Below are 20325 nucleotides of genomic sequence, written 5' to 3' on the forward strand. Positions count from 1 at the left end.
TCCAAAAGCCGTAACTGGGCAGCAGACGCATTACAAAGCATACACAGGGATGGAGTTTCCAACCAGAACCCGTTTGCTAACTGTTACCTGCTTTGCAGAACTCCTCTGTCTGCCCAGTTCTTCCAGACTGACAATTATTCAAACCTGGCTGTGACCTTTTTGTGTATTTAAACCTCCTTTCAGACTGACTCATGATCAGGAACTTGGCTGGGGACAAGGCAATAATGCATAACATTAAGTATTGCTTCAATGTAATTAAAACTGTGCTAATTACCATTATACAAGGCACCGATTCATATGAAAAGGGCCTGTAAGTGACTGGTCACTGCAGAGCTCCCTCCACTAAAGATGTGTCATATGAGCTATTCAAGACCAGGGAAAGTAACTTCAGTTTATCCCATCGTACTTAAAAACAGGCAAAAAAGCATTGTATTTTAAATTCTGCATTGAGGTTGGATAACGCAGGGATGTAACTGGAACAAAATGGAAAGTGAGCTGTGCTCTTCCTTCTCCTGTTCTCATGTCCAAGCAGCACATCTCCTTCCCTACCCATGTGTGTGTGGCACCAGGGAGGAAGCAAAGGGGAGCAGGACTTCACATGTGTCCCAGAATCAAAGGCACTGGGGGAAACAAAATGGTTCAAAGATTTCAGCTTCCTCTTCCACTCCTTAGCTCCTAAGTAACAGCAATTTTAGTTTCTCTAATTGTACATGTGTGCATTTCTCCTTCAGCTCCTCTGACACTGGAGAGATCCTGCCTTAAATAACAACAACAACTTTACGTACCTGCAAGGTGGTAAAAACATGGAATCCTTCATGAGCACAGACCCAGAAAGCAGTATGTACCAGCATCTTGCAATGGTTTCCGAGCTGCAGGAAAAAGAAATCATTGGCATCTACTTTCTTCTTACAGCAACTCTGAAATATGCATTATATCCAAGATGTTATTGCTGTAAACTAATGATCTGCCACTCTATCAGTTCGATATGCGGGCTGGAAATCCACAGACTTTCATTGAATGCTACCCAGAATTAACTTCTTTAAAAGGTCTACATCCAAAATGTTCCTTACGCCTTAAAAGTTGACATTGAAATCAACTGAAGTATTTCTTTCATGAAAATGAAATTCTTCACTTCCAGTAAAAACATTTCATTCCAGGTGAAGCGTACATAAAGCTACAAATACAGGAAAATTGTTATCCCGTGCTGAAGTAGACGAGCAGCTCAACACACGATACTACACAGACCTGTCAAGTGTTACAGATAAAGCATGAGACACATATCTGACTCCTGCTTTGCATTCCTCCCTCTCTGCATTTGCATAGCATGCACACGTGGCGCTGTGTCCCACTGTGCCATTTAATCCCAGATGGATGGCCAGGGGCACAGCCAGCATTTCAACCCAGAGCCCATAGGTCTGCCCAGAGGTTTCATTGCTGTGGATTTTACCTCTTCCTAAAGCACTGCAATGCTACCTCCCAACTACAGCCCAACATCCCCTTCCTTTTCCAGCACACAACCACACATATACACAGACCTGATGCTGGAGCAGGTTTGTGTCACAGACACCCACAATATGAACTAGTAGGTGGCATCTCATTTCGGCTTATGTACTGGGAGATGTGCCTTATGTAGAAAGCTGGGATTAGCTGTGAGAGGATAAATACACCATAAGCAATGCTAAAATATGGCGGGGGGGGGGGGGGGGGGGAAATATATTTGCCTCTTGGCAGAAACCTAAAGAGAACCCTACACTAAAATACTAATTCTAGTGATTTAAAAAGAAGAGATGGTGTTTGAGCTCCATCCTCCTCTGTACAAGATACTCCCACAATCAGTGCCAGCTCCAGGGGAAGAGTGCCACCTACTGAGTTGTCACCACGGCTCCCACATGTGACACTAATTGCTTTTCCACGGGCCTTGCCTGTGCACAAACACACACTTCTGCTGCCCGCTGTGCTGGCAATGCATGGGCACCTCTAAGATGCCAGCATCATACCACTGGTACAACTGCCTCCTGCCAGAGCTTTTAACCAGCCCGGCCAAGGTTAAATGTCGTAAAGCCTTCTATTTACGAGGAGAAAACAAGTAAAAAGTGATTTATTACAGCGTGCAAAGCAGTGATTTTGTTTACATTTTTACTGAAGAACTCCGACAAGTGGTAGGTACTTACCAAAAGAGAACTTGGTTGCCCTTGTACCTCTCATAGCGGGCACTTGATGACATTATTCTGAGAGAGAAGGAGAAGTTTAATTTCAATTTTAATCCCCAAAGACCATAAGCCATTAATCACCACATTTCAGCAGGATCCCTTTAAGGCTTAAGACCTTAAATTCAACTATTTTTTTATGTTCTAAACAAAGGACGTGCTTAACCATAAAATTCAAATTATTACGGTGCTCCTCATTATCCAGATAGAGGATATACAGCATGTTCCCTAAGTGTTTAAATCACTCCCACACATTGGAATTACCCATAGCAACAGAACTGAAGGAACTAAAATACTTCCAACGCACTTTTTTGTGCTTTGTTGGCCTTCCATTTTATGTATTCCAAGATTATCTGAATGTCTGAGGCATTAAAAAGCTTTTGTGATGTGGACTTAACACAGGGCACTGTCTACACAGGCCTTTGTAGGCAGATGGGAGCAATCTCTGCCTTCGTCCTTAGCAAAGCTAATTAGTTTAGATTCCACACCACGTTATTGCAGTAACTTAACTCAGCAACGACTCGGCCAACGCTCCAAGTGCCAGCAGACGAAAGCTTTGCTCAGCTCCACAAAACCATAGCCATGGATACCAGCTGTGCTGAGCAACACTAACTAGTTCCAGAGCACTTACCTGAGCTGATGTTCCCTGAAATGTGAGAGTATGTCCAGTCCATGAAGGAAAGAATAGATTGTACTCAAGTCCTAAAAAGAAAAAGAAGACAAGACATGAGCAACTTCATTCACAGCATCTTATCACTTCTGCATCACCTTCTCAGGTTCTGCAGTAAGCTACACAGGCTTCGGACATCATTCTAGAGACAAAGCCCAAATGAGTAGATAGGTCAGGACACAGGCAGACTTGCAGTACCCTGTCCACGCTTAAGCTGTGAAAGCAAAAGAGTGAAGTCCAATTGATGAATGAACACCTGAAAAAGACAAGCAGCAAGATGTGGAATAGGCTAAACAGGACAGGCCCAGCCACCCAAGGTCAAAAATGGCTGAGACTTGTAATACCTCTTTAAAGAGGGAAGTCTGCAAAATTAGTTTGCTAGTAGCAAAGAACCCTAGTGAAAACCTAAACCACATGGTTCTCTGCACCGTATATAGTGGCTAAACTGCTTTTAATAGTAACTGGGTTATATTTAGAGAGAAAAAGCTATTTCATGTTCACCTCAGACCTAGGCAACAGCCCTACTAGAAACTCTACTCCATCCTACTGCCTCTCTAACCTAACTAGAGGGTAACAGTACAAGTTGCTCCAATATACCCCTCAGTAAAGATGAAGACAACGAAGGTTTAGATTTGTCTCCCACCTCCTACTACCAACCCTCAGCATCTCATCAGTGCCATCATCAGCAACCACAGAAGGAAAGAGTGTTTTTGAAGCAGCAATACTAGAACACGAAGATTATCTCCCTTTAGGAGCTGGACTCCACGTGGATGCTGTAATGAGCAGATACAGCTGCTTAAACTTCTCACGCCACAGAACCCTCTTCAGACACAAAAATATCTGCGCTGATGGTGCAGACCACATGCTGGGAACAGCTCAGTAGGGCTATTCATCATCTAATTCACTGTCCTGAACAGGTGGGCTGGTAGCACTAAATACAGGCACAACAAAACCTTTATACGCCCCATAGCAATCTCTCCAGCTCGGCCTTGGAATATATGCTCCGAGTTTTCAAGTGCTGCATTTACACCGTGTTTACAAAGGATAAATCAATATGAATGCCGGCCTCAGGATTTACAATGGATTTACTTTAGAAAAGTTCTTTGGCTTAATAGTCAATGTTTGGAAATACAGTGGCTATAGACTTAAATCAAACGAAAGGTCAGCCGTAATTGCAGGCCACGTAAAACCAATAAACCTCCAGATTTCTTCTTTTTTTTAAATGTCATTACCCAAACCCATGAAAATTAAACAGGAGGCCTGAATGCTGAACACATACACTCATAAAGCACCCGTTTCACACACACCAACCTCATTTTAATCCTCCGACTGCGAATTGCCACAAACTTGATGCTCGGAGCTAAACGCCCAAGAGCGCTGGCTATGAAGCAGACTCCAAACACCAAACTCACACACAGCCTGCAAGAGATGTCTATCTGGCCACCAAAGGTCGTTTGAGGTACCAGACAGAGCAGGTTTTGAGCTCTCCCCTATTCCAAACAGGGAACTGCTTCAACTTCACCACTCATCACGGGAATGCAACAAAAATATCCTTTTGACTGCACCGTGTCTTGTAATAGTATCTTAGGAGTTGAAGGATTCATGGAGCAACTGAAATAAACCCCATGTGGCACATTCTTCCTCCTCCACCTGGACATCCGCCCCTCTTAGGACAGAAGAACGCTTGGACCGGCTGTAAAGGAAGGACAACCAGTGGATGTTCTCAGTGGATGCTCTCAACTCCTCTTGAAGCTGGGCTACCAGGCAGCATGGGGAATTACTCTTCAGTGTTACAGTTAAAGCTGAATTTAGCAGTCTTCACAACCCACTGCTACCATACATGCTTTACAGCATTTTCCACTAATTTTCTACATAATTAAGACTAAGATACAAAATAATGTCTTTAACAACATGGTTTAGATTAGCACTGCTGTTGTTTCAAGTTACAAAACGTTGTAAGCAGAACAAAAGCTCATGTTCATAATTCATTGTGGCTGCCCCATCCCTGGCAGTGCTCAAGGCCAGGTTGGACACAGGGGCTTGGAGCAAGCTGCTCCAGTGGAAGGGGTCCCTGCCCGTGGCAGGGGTTGGAACTGGGTGAGCTTTAAGGTCCCTCCCAACCCAAACCATTCCATGATTCGTGTTTAATCACAAAGTTTTGAAGTTGTATACATGTAAAATTACCATGTCCTTTCCTGAGGATTACTCTCTACTGCCCCATAGCAAGTTAATGCAGCTTGGGCTGCCTCCTGCTCTCCACCTGCAACCAGCTTGACCAAACAGGACTACTGTATGGACCCAGGATGCTTACTTCGGAGCTTGATGAATAAACAGTGGGTAAATTAAAGAGATAAGCATTTGCTTAAAGGGATTCATGCCTGGAAAGCATCCCTCAGCTCAGATGTGGGCTGAGATGTGCAGCAGCAGAGGGAACAGCACAGGGAAGGCAAAGCTTCCTGTCCCCTCAGTGCAGAAGAAGGCATTAATCTTACACTGACCAGTTTAGTGATAAATGAAGTAAGACTCATCATATTGTGCACTACCCAAGCAGGTGATGTTTCAACCAGCTAAATATATCAGCTACTCATACATGAGTTTCTATGGGTGTTTTTAAATCAGGATCTGTATCACTCCCCCTAAAAATAACTGACTTTTAAAGCAATCACCTATCCTATTTAAAGCAGAGCAGGTAATTTTGTTGGGTGCCACTAAGCACAAGAGTCATCCGGCAATCACATCTCCCGGGAAGGGCTATGGGCTGCCCCCATCCTGTGGTGCACCAAAGGCACTGGTCGCATGTGCTTTACACATGTACACATGTGCTTTATACATGTACACATGTGCTTTATACATGTACACATGTGCTTTATACATGTACACATGTGCTTTATACATGTACACATGTGCTTTATATGTCTCACTGAAATAGTGCCTTTTTCATTTGTTTGAATAGATCCTTCACAGCCACATAGTGAAGTTCCTCCTCTACCTCCCATGCCCCTTCAAAGCCTAAACAGGCTTTCCTTGAGGTCCCTTCCAACCTGGTGTTCTACGATCCATGGAGGTTACATGCAGCTCATCTAGCCCATGTGAAAATTTCCTATCAGTCGTACTCTGCGAAGTTTCCTCCCTTACTCCTATCTAAGTGCTCATAATTGCACTGATATTATGTTTGAGAGGCTATGCTGAGAGTCTCATGTTATATTTCTACAGCCAAGGAACATAATTTAACCCCACTGGGGCTGGAGGCAGTGCCAGGCACATGCGGTGGCCACCTCACGGAGAGATGCTGCCAGCCCAGCTGCACCACGCACCCAAAAACTCCTCTGCTGGAGCTTAAAGTGTTCATTGCCCAAATTCCAAGTTTATAAACCTGAAAATAGGATTGGAAGCTGTTAGTTTTAGAAATGGAGCTGTGTGGCTGCACCGGTTATATAGAGCAAGCACAACCAGGGTACAAAGGGTAGAGATAATTTGCACGGGTACCCACTAGGAATAAAAAGGGCTATAAAAGAGCGATGCCAAAGGGCAACAGTCAGCGTCACAACAGCAGAACACAAAGTATTCACTGGAAAGTCACCCCTTCCATGCAAGAAGTCTGGGGAGGAGCTATTTACAAGGGCCTGCAGGGACAGGCCAAGGGGAATGGCTTGAACCTGCCCGAGGGGAGACTGAGCTGAGCTCTTAGGCAGAAGCTCTTCCCTGTGAGGGTGCTGAGGCGCTGGCACAGGGTGCCCACAGAAGCTGTGGCTGCCCCATCCCTGGCAGTGCTCAAGGCCAGGTTGGACACAGGGGCTTGGAGCAAGCTGCTCCAGTGGAAGGGGTCCCTGCCCGGGGCAGGGGTTGGAGCTGGAGGAGCTTTAAGGTCCCTTCCAACACAAACCAGGCTGGGGTTCCATGATACCATTCTCTGTAATCTCTTTCTGCCCAAACCCAACAAAACACATAATTATTAATGTAAAACAATTTCTCCACATGCTCTAAACTAGGGACCAAGATCAACATTATTTTATCTTGTAATCTGTATTTTCAGAGCTTTTCAGCAGCTGAAATAACAGCTGAAACCAAAGCACAGTATCGACCTTCAAATGGTTTGCCCACACATATTCTTCAGTCTTTGACAGAAAACTACCTTGCTGAGGTTATTTAAGAAGAAATTAACTCACATTTTCTATCCAACTAGCTAAAAGTGCAGCTCCAGTGAGCCAAGGGAATGAGGGGAACCGAGCAAAGAGTGGAGGGAAGCAGGCAGGAGCTGTTAATCTTGCAGGGAAGGAGAGCACTGAGTTCATGAGCAGAGGCGTTCTCAGCCGCTATGTTTAAAAAGTGGAGTATATCCATTTCTCCATGTTCTCCACGTGAAGGTGAATACACACGGTATAAAATAACATGGGTTTAAGCAGAAGAGCAGGAATCAAGGGATTGCTCTGCACTGGCACTGTTATCACCAGAGCCAGCCACAAGGAAAGCCTGGCTCAGCACTGACACACCAGCAGCCCCAGCTTCATTCAGCAGCAGCTTTTATCATCCCCGCACACACATCCTCTCCTACCCAGCTGCTAAACCAAAGGTGGTGCGAAACCATGGAGATTTTAGTAGCAATTTATTATATGAATCAGCTTTCTTCTATAGTAACGTCCTCACCCCAATATACTACGAAGGGAGCCAGTTGAATAACTGGACCACTTCTCCTTTTCCCTGCCAGATGCCAACTAGTGCAATTACCACAAGATGCCACAACTATAGAATAAGGGAAAATAAAAGCAGCACACCAAGCAACACAACAGCCTCTGTACCCTTCTATTAACCCAAGACACTTGCCGAAGCACAGAGTATTGGTGTCCTACGGCTAAAGTGACTTACACAGCCACCTCTGAAGTTTGAGATAGCTTTTAACAATGCAATGTCCATCACCATTAAGGAGTTTATCCCTGCCTCTGTTCATCTGAGCGGATGAGCAAAACATGAGTATCATTCCCTTGTGCTTCACCCCTCTTTCTCCCAATCTCGTCTTTAATCCAAGGAGCAACTTGACAAAGCTTAGACATAAGGATCCAGTGGAATGATGGTGGTCTCAAGCAGGGAGCGCTCAATACAAAGGTTTCCAATCAACCAACAACCAATCCAACCAGTACAAGTGTAATTCCCAGGAACCGCATTCATGGGCTGGAAATCCACAATGAGGTCCAAGACAAATTCGCCTGAGGCAATAAAAGTGGGCAAAAGCAGGGTGATGCTCTGGAGTGAGGAGGAGAATGACTGCATCAAGAGCAACTTGGCTCTCAATAAACATCAAATGAAACCCCAATGCCCTGCTTGGTGTGACCCCAGCCAGGTGTCCCAATGACACCCGGCTATTTTAGAGCACTAAGCAGGAAATCTGTTCTATTTCCAAGGAAAATAAATTGTTCCGAAATGACCTCATAGCTGCCAATTCCCCTATGCTCACAAAGAGCCATCCTCAGCGATTGCACAGAGGTGTCAGGGAAGCTGAGGAAGCCATAAATCCTTCCAGAGTCCCTTTAGCACTGCCCAGCTTCGTGTCCTATGATAGAGGAGAGGCAGCAGAGGCCGGGACGCAGCGATTCCCCAATGAACTTGAGCTTCACGGATGCCCTAGCCCCATACGGAACTTAAGCAAAGGGTCTCAAGGAACAGGTATTATTCCCTCAGCCCGGAGTTTTGCACAGGGAATGAGCAAAGAGCAGACACTTGCACGGCAGCACCAGCACTTCAAAGCCGCACAGAAGAAAACGGCCGTGTCGGCAAGTTCCAGATTGCTCCCACATGCAAACCTGCCCCAAAGAGCCACGCAAAACCTGCCTCTCGATTCCACCCCAAACATTAAATTCCTGTTGCGAGAACATGTGCTTGGCTCACTCGAGGCTCCCCACAGCCAAGCCACACAGGACTCCCCGCTCCGCACACATGAACCTGCTGCTTACGGAAGCGCAAAGGGATTTTGTACCCCTACTTTCTCCAAGGTAAGACAAGACAGTTGCCAGGATCCATGTTCTACGTGCTTCAACGCAAACAAGAATGCTATTATCGCCTCAAGATCTGTTACAGATTCAGCTGTATTACAGATAGTACACTTTAAAGGAAACAGACATACATAAGATGCCTTTGAAACAACAGCTAAACCATATGGTAACAGCTTCCCAAATCCCACTGACATTCAATAAAGACCATCAGGTACAAAAGCTCCCAGGGAAGGGAGCAGCGTGGGTGAAAGTTGTCACAACCTCCCTGTTACAGAGAGCTTCTGCCTTCCCTTCAGTGCTCTGCCCAGAGAGCACCAAGTAGGAATAGGCTCCGGCGGAATCAAGCACTCACTTGGTATCAGGATAAGGATTTTAACCCACTCTTGGACAGTGCCTGAATTTCTCTTCATTGTTATGTAAAGAGCCTAGATTTCAGTAGAGCAAACAGGAGTAATTCCTGGAGCACAGAGAGCAGGTTGGGTAAGCTGTAAGTAGAGACTTTCCTCCGCCTGCTGCCATGACTTGCTTCACCGTGATTCAGCAGGCTCCTTATACAGACTGAATGCATCTTTTATTAGGAATCCTGTCGGGCTCAATAAAGACTTTGTCACCCTTCGGGGGGTGTAGCAGAAGAGAGGAAATGTTACTCAGCACAGTTTATGGTTTTCATTGCTTCCCTTCCTGTTACTTCATCGAAGGCTGCAATCCGCGCCGTTTCCTTGATTCTCTGTTTAAGGCCAATTGTAAAAATAGTACTCCCAAATTCTTTCCCGATACTGTAATACCAGAAATAAAAACACAGAAACACGCTGAAGTTCTCTGATCCACGCTGTGCGTATTCACATATCCATGCAGCCAGTTCACCAACCGCAGTGATGCTGGCTGAAGAAGCCCAACCTACACAACCCAAGGCAGATGGTACAACCCCCTCAGCTACCCCTGGAATCTGCGGGAGCAGCCATCAGTTACATTTAAACATGTGGAGAGGAGCGTATGGTCCCTTGAATGAAAGGGATATGATGAGATGGACCAGAAAGCAACTCCTCCATCTGATTGACTTTCCCAGTTCAATGGCATACATCTGACTTTCATTAAAGTGCAAGTGGTGCAAAAGAACAGAAAATCCCAGTCTGGTTTGGGTTGGAAGCAACCTTAAAGCTCATCCAGTTCCAACCCCCTGCCACGGGCAGGGACCCCTTCCACTGGAGCAGCTTGCTCCAAGCCCTGTTCAACCTGACCAACATCAGCTGAGGACTCCACAGTTGGAGTAGCAATTCCCTTTAAAGACTCCTCTTATTTACCTGGAGGCCATTTAAAAAAGTCAAAAAGAAAACAATTTAAATACAAGCACTGAGGCACTACTGAGGAGAAAGGATGGATTAATCCGTCTGATGAATGACAATGCTCCCAAAAGACTTAAATGAAGAGTCCTGCAGAGAATGACACAGCTGAAGCAGCCCTCCTAAGGAGGGAAGCTCATCTTGCCTTGTAAGAAATACCACCGATTCTAAAAGCCTAATTGAAGTACCTCTCATAGACCTCACTAGCAGCAAGCTCCTGCATCATCTTAAATCACCCCCTGAGGTGGCACCCAGTCACATCTGTGTAAAATAAACTGGTTCAGCTTCTTCAGAGCTATATTCTATTACTTAGAAAGAGTAACATATATCCCAGAAAGAAGTTTCCCATCCACAGTAAGAGCTGATGGATTTCTGGCCTCAACTGCCAGTCTGCTCACTGCAGGCATCCTGAGCAATGCTGGGTTTTCCTAGGACCTTGCTAAAAATCAGAATCCCTTTATTATCAGTTTGCAAGTGAGGATCACTGCACCTCATCCACTGAACAGCTTCAAATGACCAGGAAATGGCTTTCTTAGATGTATAGTCTTACACATGCCCACAACCTCTTGGTACACAGGTCCATCAGACAGCCTTGGACCATACTATGACCATGATATAGGAATCCTGCCTAACCTCAAAACCTTACATTTACCCATATAGATGATAGATACTTTTTTTTTCCTAATGAGGAAATGTCAGTTGAGTTATGAGAGTATTTTATACAGGAGAAAAGAGATTAAAAGGGACTTCATTTCACTCCCTTCTAAATCCAGGAAGCAATTACAACTGACAGCATCAGTTAATAACAGTATAGCCCAGAAGAGGAAACTAAAATCTGGCTTTTGTTTTTGCTGACTCTCAAAAGTAACATTTGCACACTTGGATTTTTATCATCCTTTTATGTTCCTCCCCTGCACAAGCAGCAAGTCTCTCAATGGGGCTAATACAGCTTCGCTATCCATTATTCCCTCATCACATGCACACAGGGCTACAGGCACAGACTGAAGGACTACATTCCACTCTCAGGAGCACAACCATCTTCAATAAAGTGTGAAAGAACAGACCTTACTTAAGCACAGAGGCCCTAGAACCACTATTACAGTTTATTTCGAGGCTGAAAGTGCCTCCATTTGGCAGAAAACTTCCGAAACTACAAAAAGAAGCAAAGTATTTCTACATGAAAATAAAACAAAAAGGTTCTTTACTCACCGATAGGTCCCCACACCCAATACAGATAAACACCTTCCACCTAAGAACCCTGGACGATGTTGATACAAGACTTTGGTAGGAAGAAAAACATTGAAAGGAATGAGGGAGGGGAAATTTCATCTTATTTTTACTGCTGTTTCATCACTCCGAGTCAGCAGTTCTGGAACCCCGACTTCGCCAGGGAAAAACTTCCTTTGGAAAAGCTGATGCTGCAGAGTGAAATACCGAGGGCCCTGAACTGGGGAGACAGGAATGCCAAATGTCACTGCTTCAAAGCAAACAGCTTATGAAGAGTTTTGAACATCTGAGGCATAGTTCAGCCCTTATCACTGTTCAGAACAAAAGTACAGCTACAAAAAGTATCTTCAAGTAGAGGTTCCCGGACACTCATGACTTAAGTTTGAATACATCTTTCCAACTTGTATGTTGGGAATAGAAAAGCAAAAGCAAGCTGCCTTGACAACACTGGAGTTCAATAGGATGGGAAGCTCAGCAGAGACAAAACCTCAACGCTCACACCTATCAAAGAGCAGGCTTTTATAACAAACATTTTTCAGTAGATCAGCCTCCTCAAGCAGGATCTTGAAAAGCCACCCAAAACCAACAAGCAAACCAGGCAACTTCAGGCTTCCAGGTCAGTCAATGCTTTGCTAGTCAAGCAGCTCAGTACTCATCACGGTTAACAGTGTCCCTCCCACAGGACAAGCATCCATCAAATAGGAATAGCTCAGTTCCATCTTTTTTGTCAGAACTCCAAATACACCAGCTTCCCTGATTGACAAAGAAACTCCTGCTCTTTAAAGAGGAGTGGGAAAGAAAGCACCAACACCTGAAATTTCCTTTAAAGAAACAAAAGAATCGTGGTAGGAAAGGACACTAAAACACTAAGAAAAAAGTAGATTCTTATTAAATAAATTTGGTACAAGGACGTGGGGATGAAAAGAGAGAAGGTAGAGGATTAAATCCAAAAATCCAAAGGTCAAATCTATGCTTACCAGTAACGACAACTTGGGAGTGTGGCTCTACGCAACATAGTTGTGTTGAATTACTGAATCCATCACCTATAAATCCCTGTAAGAGTGCTCTAGGTTTTGTTCTTTCCTCTCTCTTGGACTAGAGCTCCACGAGCTACTAAAAGAGACTCAAAAGACTGTTTTTAATGAAACACACTCCTGTTAGCTCTAAACAAACTCCTGGTCTAAAAGAGTAGCTCCGGGATAGGTGCTGAAGAACACACAGACGCAGAGGCAATGCTGCCTAGCCAACACAAACTGGTCCCACAGACATGGGAATGAAGGACTGATTCCATACAATGATGCAACAGGCAGACAGATGAACAGACAGATAGGTAACAGTAATACACACATAAAAAGGCACAAAGACGTGCTGTTCAGAAAACCATTACTACTATTCACAAAGCCACTGCAGCAGCTGCTGTTTCATCTCTCACACACACTCCATTGGAAGGATTTCCTCACTCATTTTCACCATACTTCACCCAACAGACCTTTGCAGCAAGTGAACATTACTGTCAAGGTCCTGTAACTACAGCTCCTGTTCAACAGGTATCTCAAGCAGGCAAAGACTAACAGAACAGTAACACTTTACCTCATTCGTTTCCACCACATTAACTGTCAGATTTTTATACAAATGGGTAAGATTACTGCTGTTTTCATACTGGCACACTTATCCTTTTGCAGTAAATAATTTCCTATTTCTTTGAGAATTCAAGCGAGCAAAGATCACGTCTGTCAGGAAATTAACTCCTGCTTAATAAATAGTGAAGACAAAACGAGATTTCTTATCAATACTGTAACTTAGGTCACCAACTCAGTGCCTAGGTAATGGAGAGGAATAGAGCCCTACGGACTGTACCAGGATGTTTTGGTGTATCAGTAAAATATTACAGTCATCACAGTGCTTCCAACCAAAACACTCTGTTTTCATTCAACACTGATGGCAATGCACTGGCACATGAGAAAACACATGAGAATATACTTTACTGCTAATTCCTCCTGCATCCTGGCATTAGGGTACCCAAGCACTACCAGACAGAGCAATCCAGGAGAGTTACTGTAATGTACAGTAGGCTGTAGCCCTTACAGATGTTGCAAGTTATCTCAGTGTGGATTGCCACAATTACATTCTACTACTGCCACAGCGACTACGGTATCCTCTCATGCAGAGGAATGCCAATGTGCCTGTGTTATGTGCGTCCGTATATTGGCAAACATGCATTTACCCCGCAAAAAGCAGAGAGGTGTTATCAGAAGCTCTTAGCATCTTCACTTGTCGCACAAAAATAAGCCAGACTGACCCTACTGCTACATTTGACTGCAAACCACCACAGCAAAACTCTAAAGACTTGCATTCTGCCACTGCTTTAAGATCTGTTTCTGTATTTCTCAACCATACCTGTGCCCTAAACCACAAGGAAACTCAGGGATCTGACCTGAGGAGCTATATTCTATGCATATTCATATATTGAATTTAACAGATTTCAAGTTTGAAATCAAAGCAACAGAAGTATCAGAGGTACATATACCTCTGTGCTTCCTGAGTAATTGCAATTGATCAGTGATGCATAATGATACAAAGGAAGTAATTCTGATTAAAGAAAATTAGCAGCTTCAGCATTAGGAGAAACAACAGATGAGTGTACTGGCAGGAGCTGAATCAACCACGAGATGATGTTACTCAGGGATTTCTAGCTCCAAATCCCACAGGCTACCCATCAGGCGCGCAGCTTCCCAAAGCATACAACCTTCACGACCAACATCCATAGGATTACAGACAAGATGCAGAGCAACTGCGCTCGCCGCCTCTGTGCTAAATCAAAACAATACTAACTGATTACAGGTGAGACACGGGCTGCTTCGGTTGGGTTGTAGTATAGGTGATACGGAAACCTCTTGTACTCCAACCAGCAATTCCAACCTTAGAGAGGCCAAGACTTCAGAGACTGTAATTACCTTTGAATACAAACCCAACACAAGCCAATCTCAACTTTTTCATTCCTATGAAACCATGATCAACACTAATTTGTAAAGCAACGTGCCAGAGATTACTCCAGCACCTCACCCTTCCACTGTTAGCCAACCACAGCCTCTACGGAGGTATAATAAACCTGCTTTTAAACACAACAGTGTTTCATCTAAAAAGACTTGTGCTTTCAGAGAGCAAGACTATCTTTAATCACTGCAGACGAGGGGAAAAAAACCCTAATACTGAACTTAATCTGAGTATCAAAGTCAGGTTTATAAGCAGCAATGCAATGCATTAATTTAAGACTCAGACTTTTGACTCATCAGCTCACATAAAAGAAGTTTTCTACTGGGTGATGAAAGGCAAAGTCTGGACCCAACAGCAGAATGCTTCAAAGGAAGATTACACCACCACGATCTCTGGACAGTTGTGCTTGTGACTGCAGATATGGAGAACGTACATTCTAGATCCCAGCCCCAGGAGAAACAGAAGAATCCGGTATTGCAGTTCAGTCGTTTTACACAATAATACTGAACGTTAATACAGCTTTGCGGTGTGTTTGCTTGAAAAGCAGCGCATTCAGAGGGTACAAACTGCTCATTCACACAGCTGCTCCACTGCAGTACTTGGGAGGTGCACTCTGCATGAGTGCCAGGAGGAGTGGAAGACCCATCAACAAAAGCTTCTTGCTCTATTACATGGGCATTCACAACTGCAAGAGCTATGTAATTATTTCAGGTAAAAACACATTAAAGAAACAAAAGTCTGACAAAAGGTTTTGAAAACTCAAAGCAACGTTACTGTTCATGATACTGAACACTGAACTCCATGACCTCTGAGTTCTATGTAGCCTTATTTGCTGGATTTGAAAGACCTAAACTAAGTGCAGTGGAAGCTCTCAGCTTTTATGGCTGTGATCAACTCTGACTGGTTATGCAACATCTGTAGCTACAGCTCTGCTATACACCACAATCCCCTTCTTTTAGCCACTGTGTACACAGGGGGAAACAAAACAACGCAAAGTTCCTCTCCTGAGCCATGAACTCCACCCAAAAGAGCAACTCAATGGCACAGGAGTCACGCTGCTGCCATGATAGGCTAGCACAGACATGCAAGCGAAGAGATCCTTCCTAATGATCACACCAGCTGGATTATGCCCCTTCATTTCTGCACTAAGACTGCCCATCAGTTAGGAAGAACCAGCACGTGTTGAAGACTCCACCAAGCATCTTGTAAATCATGTAAAACAGCACCTATGGAAGAGTGTGCCGGAGAAAGCCTTAAAACCCCAACACAAATGGAACCAACAGATGTATTTGATGGGAGTTCAGTAGTCTAACACAGGATTGACAGTTTCCTTCCTACTTCTAATGGGAAACAGGAACAGAAACTCCTTCTGCAACACTTGGAAGGATTGCTTCTACTTCAGCAAACCAATGCAGCCTAAGACTGGACAATGTCACACAGAACCCTGAGAACATAGGGTAAAGTAAATCAGATTTAAGTAGAATATCCTCCCTAGATAACCCCCAATATCTAGCAGCCACTCGCAAGCATAACCCTTTGTGACAAGAGCATAAAAAGCCCTCCCAGAATCAATATGCAACAGCAGAAATTACCCCATCACCTTGTAATACTAAATACACAGTACAGTTTACTAAGGCAGATGCTCTTTCCAAAGCAAACTGTCAAGGGGAAAAACATTACAACAGCTCTGGAACTACCTCTTTGTAGGAACTCATATTTGGCCAAAAGGCCAAACTCTATGCGCCCTCAACTCAACACACCACACCATCGCAAGAATTCCTTCCCTCCAGACCAAAAGGACCAACATTCAAGGCCCATTAATAACCATTCTGCTTAAATATCAATGCTTTAACCAGGCACAAAGATTACAAACAGAGAAGCCCTTAAGGCAGTTATTTTTGTTTTATTAGGCAAGAATTTGCTAGCCCCTCTGAACATGCTAAAAGATAGCCAAGAATTAGCAGAGCTGAGGAACGCACAGAAAGCAGATGCAGAATGGTAAATAATTTGTGCTGCTTCCCTGAATGAAGGGTATTTCCCAAATACCCTACTGCAATCATCAAAAGAGGAAGAGGGGTGTATCACAGTTTCATCAAACAAAGGAAAACCCTCCATGTTTTAAGCCTGAGGTCATTGGAACAAGAAGACCTCCCAGTCTTAGGAACTGCTTGTCTGGCAATACTAGCATGAGCAGTTTATCCAGGGTGCTCCTTGGAAGTGGGTGGCTTCTTGGCCATTGACAAGAATATCATGACCCACCTTTTAGTGCCAAGAGAGTTGTTTTCACCTGCAGACGCCCAGCTCTTTACACGCGTGTGATGGAAGTACACACACAGGTTATTAGATTATTAGGTTATTAGACAGTCATGGGGCAAACACCAGCAGAACGTCATCGATGTTTGAAACAGCAGCACAGCAGGGATGCTCCAACTGCTTCAAGGAATGTGGCTTCCTTCTTTCTGCTCCTCAGGAGGGGGGGCTGGCCACAAGTGGCAATAGCTGGGCACTTCAGCCCCACTTTCCTCCCACAGCACACATACATGCAAGTTCATTACGACCAAGTGTTATTTTCCTCCCATTTATTTGCACTATACACAGATACCCAGCTGTCCTTACACAAAGCGACATAAGAATCAGCTTTGTCAGGATAAACATGACAGAAATTCCTCTGCAAAGCTTATATGAAATCAGTTTGGGTGTAATACCTGAAGAGATGTTCTTATTCAAAAAAACAGCCTTTTTTCATGATGCCCTTTTCACTCAGTACAGCATTTTGGGGCTTTAATATGGTTTCTCTGAGGAATGTAACACCTCCTCGTCCTGCCTTCTTGCCCTCCAGCCTTTGCAGTTTTGGAGAACAAAAGCAGAAGAGAAATGTATTTTCCTTCCATTTGGTAACTTTCCGGAATGCCAAGTGTACTCGCAGTTCTCTCCCACCTCCTTCCACACCCTCTTCTCGCCCTTCCTCACTATCCCAGTATCTCCAAGGAGTTCCTATTGCAAGGTCAGTAACAAGGCACTTTTAGCTTAGATTAACAGTTTTGCAAAACACACCCTCACTGCCTCGGAAGTGCCTGAAATTCACTGTTTAAATTCAGATAATACAACCGAAAACAGCGTCCTAGAAATACGCTACCTTACATTTTACATCTTAATTCATCAGTGAAAGCTTTCAGCTAAACTATTCCGCAGACAAAGCTAAGTGCATGACCCCACTGCACGGGGAAAGGTATATGCTGAAGGAAATAAATTCCAATAAAGAATTCCAGGACTCCATCATAATTTCTGGTTTCACTCTCAGAGCTGTCACAGCTGCCATTAAAATGAAAAACCAGTTTTTCAGGAACAGTAATGGGAAGCAAGAATAGGAAAAGTAATCTTTGGGCAACACCACTTCACTGGCTCCCTGGAAAATCCCTGGGAAACAGCCACCCTGATTCTCTCCGACTTCATTTACTATTTTAACACAGTTTAAGCTTCACATGAAATCTCAGTGCCTTGGGTAAAGAACCAAACTGAGCTTGATACAGGGAAGTTACAGGCACTAACCACCAGCTTGACTTCAGTAGACTGGAGCACAGACAACGAGATGCTGCAGTCACTACCTCCTTGCTGACAACTACTGCGGCACACTCGATCCCAACAGCTCTTCTGTAGCATTAGAAATCTTTGTGACAGCAAAGTCATTTTTCACCCTCCTAGAAGCTAAACTTAGGCCCACCCTACCTCAACAGTTTAGAGAACTAAGCCTCGAAACATTAGATCAATAATAATATGACCTAGTCTGCAAAATCACATCTGTTGAGCCCTAAATCCCACATTTACTGCGATTATCCCAGAGCAAGCCGCTCTGATCTCTGTTCTTTACTTACAGTTACTTAGGCCAACAGCTTGAAAAAGATCCATAAATACTATCTGTGTAAGCTCCTAGCATTCTGACAATGACGCAGTGAAAACAGTGAGTTCCTGTTTTACAATAACCTCCCAGATACAAAAGCCTTGTTGACAACTGTATGGACAGACCAGAAAACCCTAGAACCACCGACTGCATCTTCTAAAGCCAGCTGCTTGGAACAAAATAGGAATAAGAAGAGCAGGAAGGACGTGCATCCCTTTCAGGACATCCCACTGAGCCCCCTGAAAGCTTGCTGCTACAGAGAAAGAGCATCCAAAGGCAGATACAGGACAGCATTGACACAGGCCAAGTCAAAACAGAGGCCACCAGAAAGACCAGCCCAGGAGAGCAAGTACCATGGGACCACCAGAACCCCCTGCAGAGTGAGCTGTGGTACAGAAGCTCTTCCCAGATGCATCAATATCATCTGGGGGATGCTGTTGAGACAGACCAAAAGCACAAGGCAGTGAGAGGTTTTAGTACACCATGCCTCACAGGCAGCAGAGATGTTTGATTATCTCCAGACTCTCAAATGCCTTTAACCAACAACCAGCACTGAATCAACAGGCACAGTGCTAATAAAACCAGAGCTAGAGTATCTCTCTCTACTGGGATTATATCAGAACGAGAAGCTTAAAACATAAAACAAAATGAGCAATAAAAAGAGATCAAACCACATCTGGTTAAGAGGAGGTTCAGACAAAGCAGTTCCTACACATACTGGACTCTGGACATAGTAAAGCATGACATAAAATACTCAAGGGCATTTCTTTTAGGCCAAAGACAGCTCTTCCAGAGGGAAGGTGTGTGAAGACATCACTACCATTACCATGTATCTCCCAGAAGAGATACCTAAAAGTCATATCCATGAGGTGTGCAGTAGACACCTACAGGTAGGCACACACAGACACAGAACAGTCATAGAAAGCAACACTGACACACAAGCTACAAAGCCAAAATGTTTTGTTACTCTTTTGTTGTGGCCTTGCTTCCTTCAATGAACCCCAACAAGCAGGAGCAAGTAAGATGAGGCAACAGCCTCTGACTTTTGTGTGTAACTACACATGAGACAAACACTGTATTTTCATTATACTTAATGTTAATGTCCAGATTCAACAATACCACAGAGTACGAGACACAAGAAGTGCAGAAGCCACACAACCAGGTAGCACGCAACTGTGCTCAGTTTTCGCATCATTCCTCAGGCAACCCAAGGCTCCGACTTGGAGCTCTGTCTCGGCTAGACCTAACCGCACACTCTGCCTAAGCTGGACTACCGCATGGAGATAGGAGCACTACACCTTTCAGAAGGCCAAGACGATGCCTGAAGATGTCCATCCACTTGTTCCCACAACAGAACCACATTCCTACTCACCACTTCATCGGAATGACTCAGAACTGGAAATTACATCCCGTAGACAAACCAGGACGGTGGAAGGGCTTTTCACCTTGACATGCAGCTTGGTGACTCACCAAGCACAAGCCCTGAACTTTCTGCAAACAATGCCAATACACATGAGCCATTGTCTGCAGAGCTGTTAGCGCGCTGCCATTTGATCTTCTCTTTAATACAGCCATGTTCTGTAGAGCAGACTTTACATTACGTGAAGGAATTTGCGTTAGTCATGACCAAAGAGCAGCAGTTGGGAACTGAAAACGAAGCATTGAACTCAGCTGGTTCTGGCTGGGTTCTGAGCAGAACAGGTAAGAGGAAAAGGACAGGAAAGCGTGCTGAGATTCACACCAGCAGATACCAAGCTCTTTGCTTTAGAGAATCGGGTCCGAGCAGCCACTGCAAAGGAAAAACAGCAGCACTGCAGTCCCACTGGCTCTTCACAGACCCAAAGTTAAAGCAGATGCTTTAGAAACCAATGTGACCATCACCAGTTCCAAGAAGCCGATCTCTTGGACACTTCCAGCAGCAGCGAGTACTTCACACTGTAATGACGTGAGCACCAGACACTTACTTAGCCAAGGAAAAAGCCTAGATTGGACCCGGGCTGCCAGG

At 44.3% G+C, this 20325-nt stretch overlaps 1 protein-coding gene across 7 annotated transcripts in view; it reads right to left on the bottom strand.

Moving 5' to 3' along the window:
• RAPGEF6 (Rap guanine nucleotide exchange factor 6) overlaps positions 1 to 20325 on the bottom strand; it is a 117822-nt gene that overhangs the window by 89271 nt on the left and 8226 nt on the right. For all 7 annotated transcript variants that reach the window (XM_065691026.1, XM_065691029.1, XM_065691024.1 and 4 more), the window contains exons 2-4: positions 2839 to 2909; positions 2172 to 2228; positions 786 to 869 (exon numbers count right to left, since the gene is read on the bottom strand). In XM_065691026.1, coding sequence (XP_065547098.1) covers positions 786 to 869; positions 2172 to 2228; positions 2839 to 2909 — 212 coding nt within the window. The remainder of the gene's footprint in view (positions 1 to 785; positions 870 to 2171; positions 2229 to 2838; positions 2910 to 20325) is intronic.

Source organism: Lathamus discolor, chromosome 10, assembly GCF_037157495.1.
Source record: "Lathamus discolor isolate bLatDis1 chromosome 10, bLatDis1.hap1, whole genome shotgun sequence".
In the NCBI taxonomy this organism is placed as follows: domain Eukaryota; kingdom Metazoa; phylum Chordata; class Aves; order Psittaciformes; family Psittacidae; genus Lathamus; species Lathamus discolor.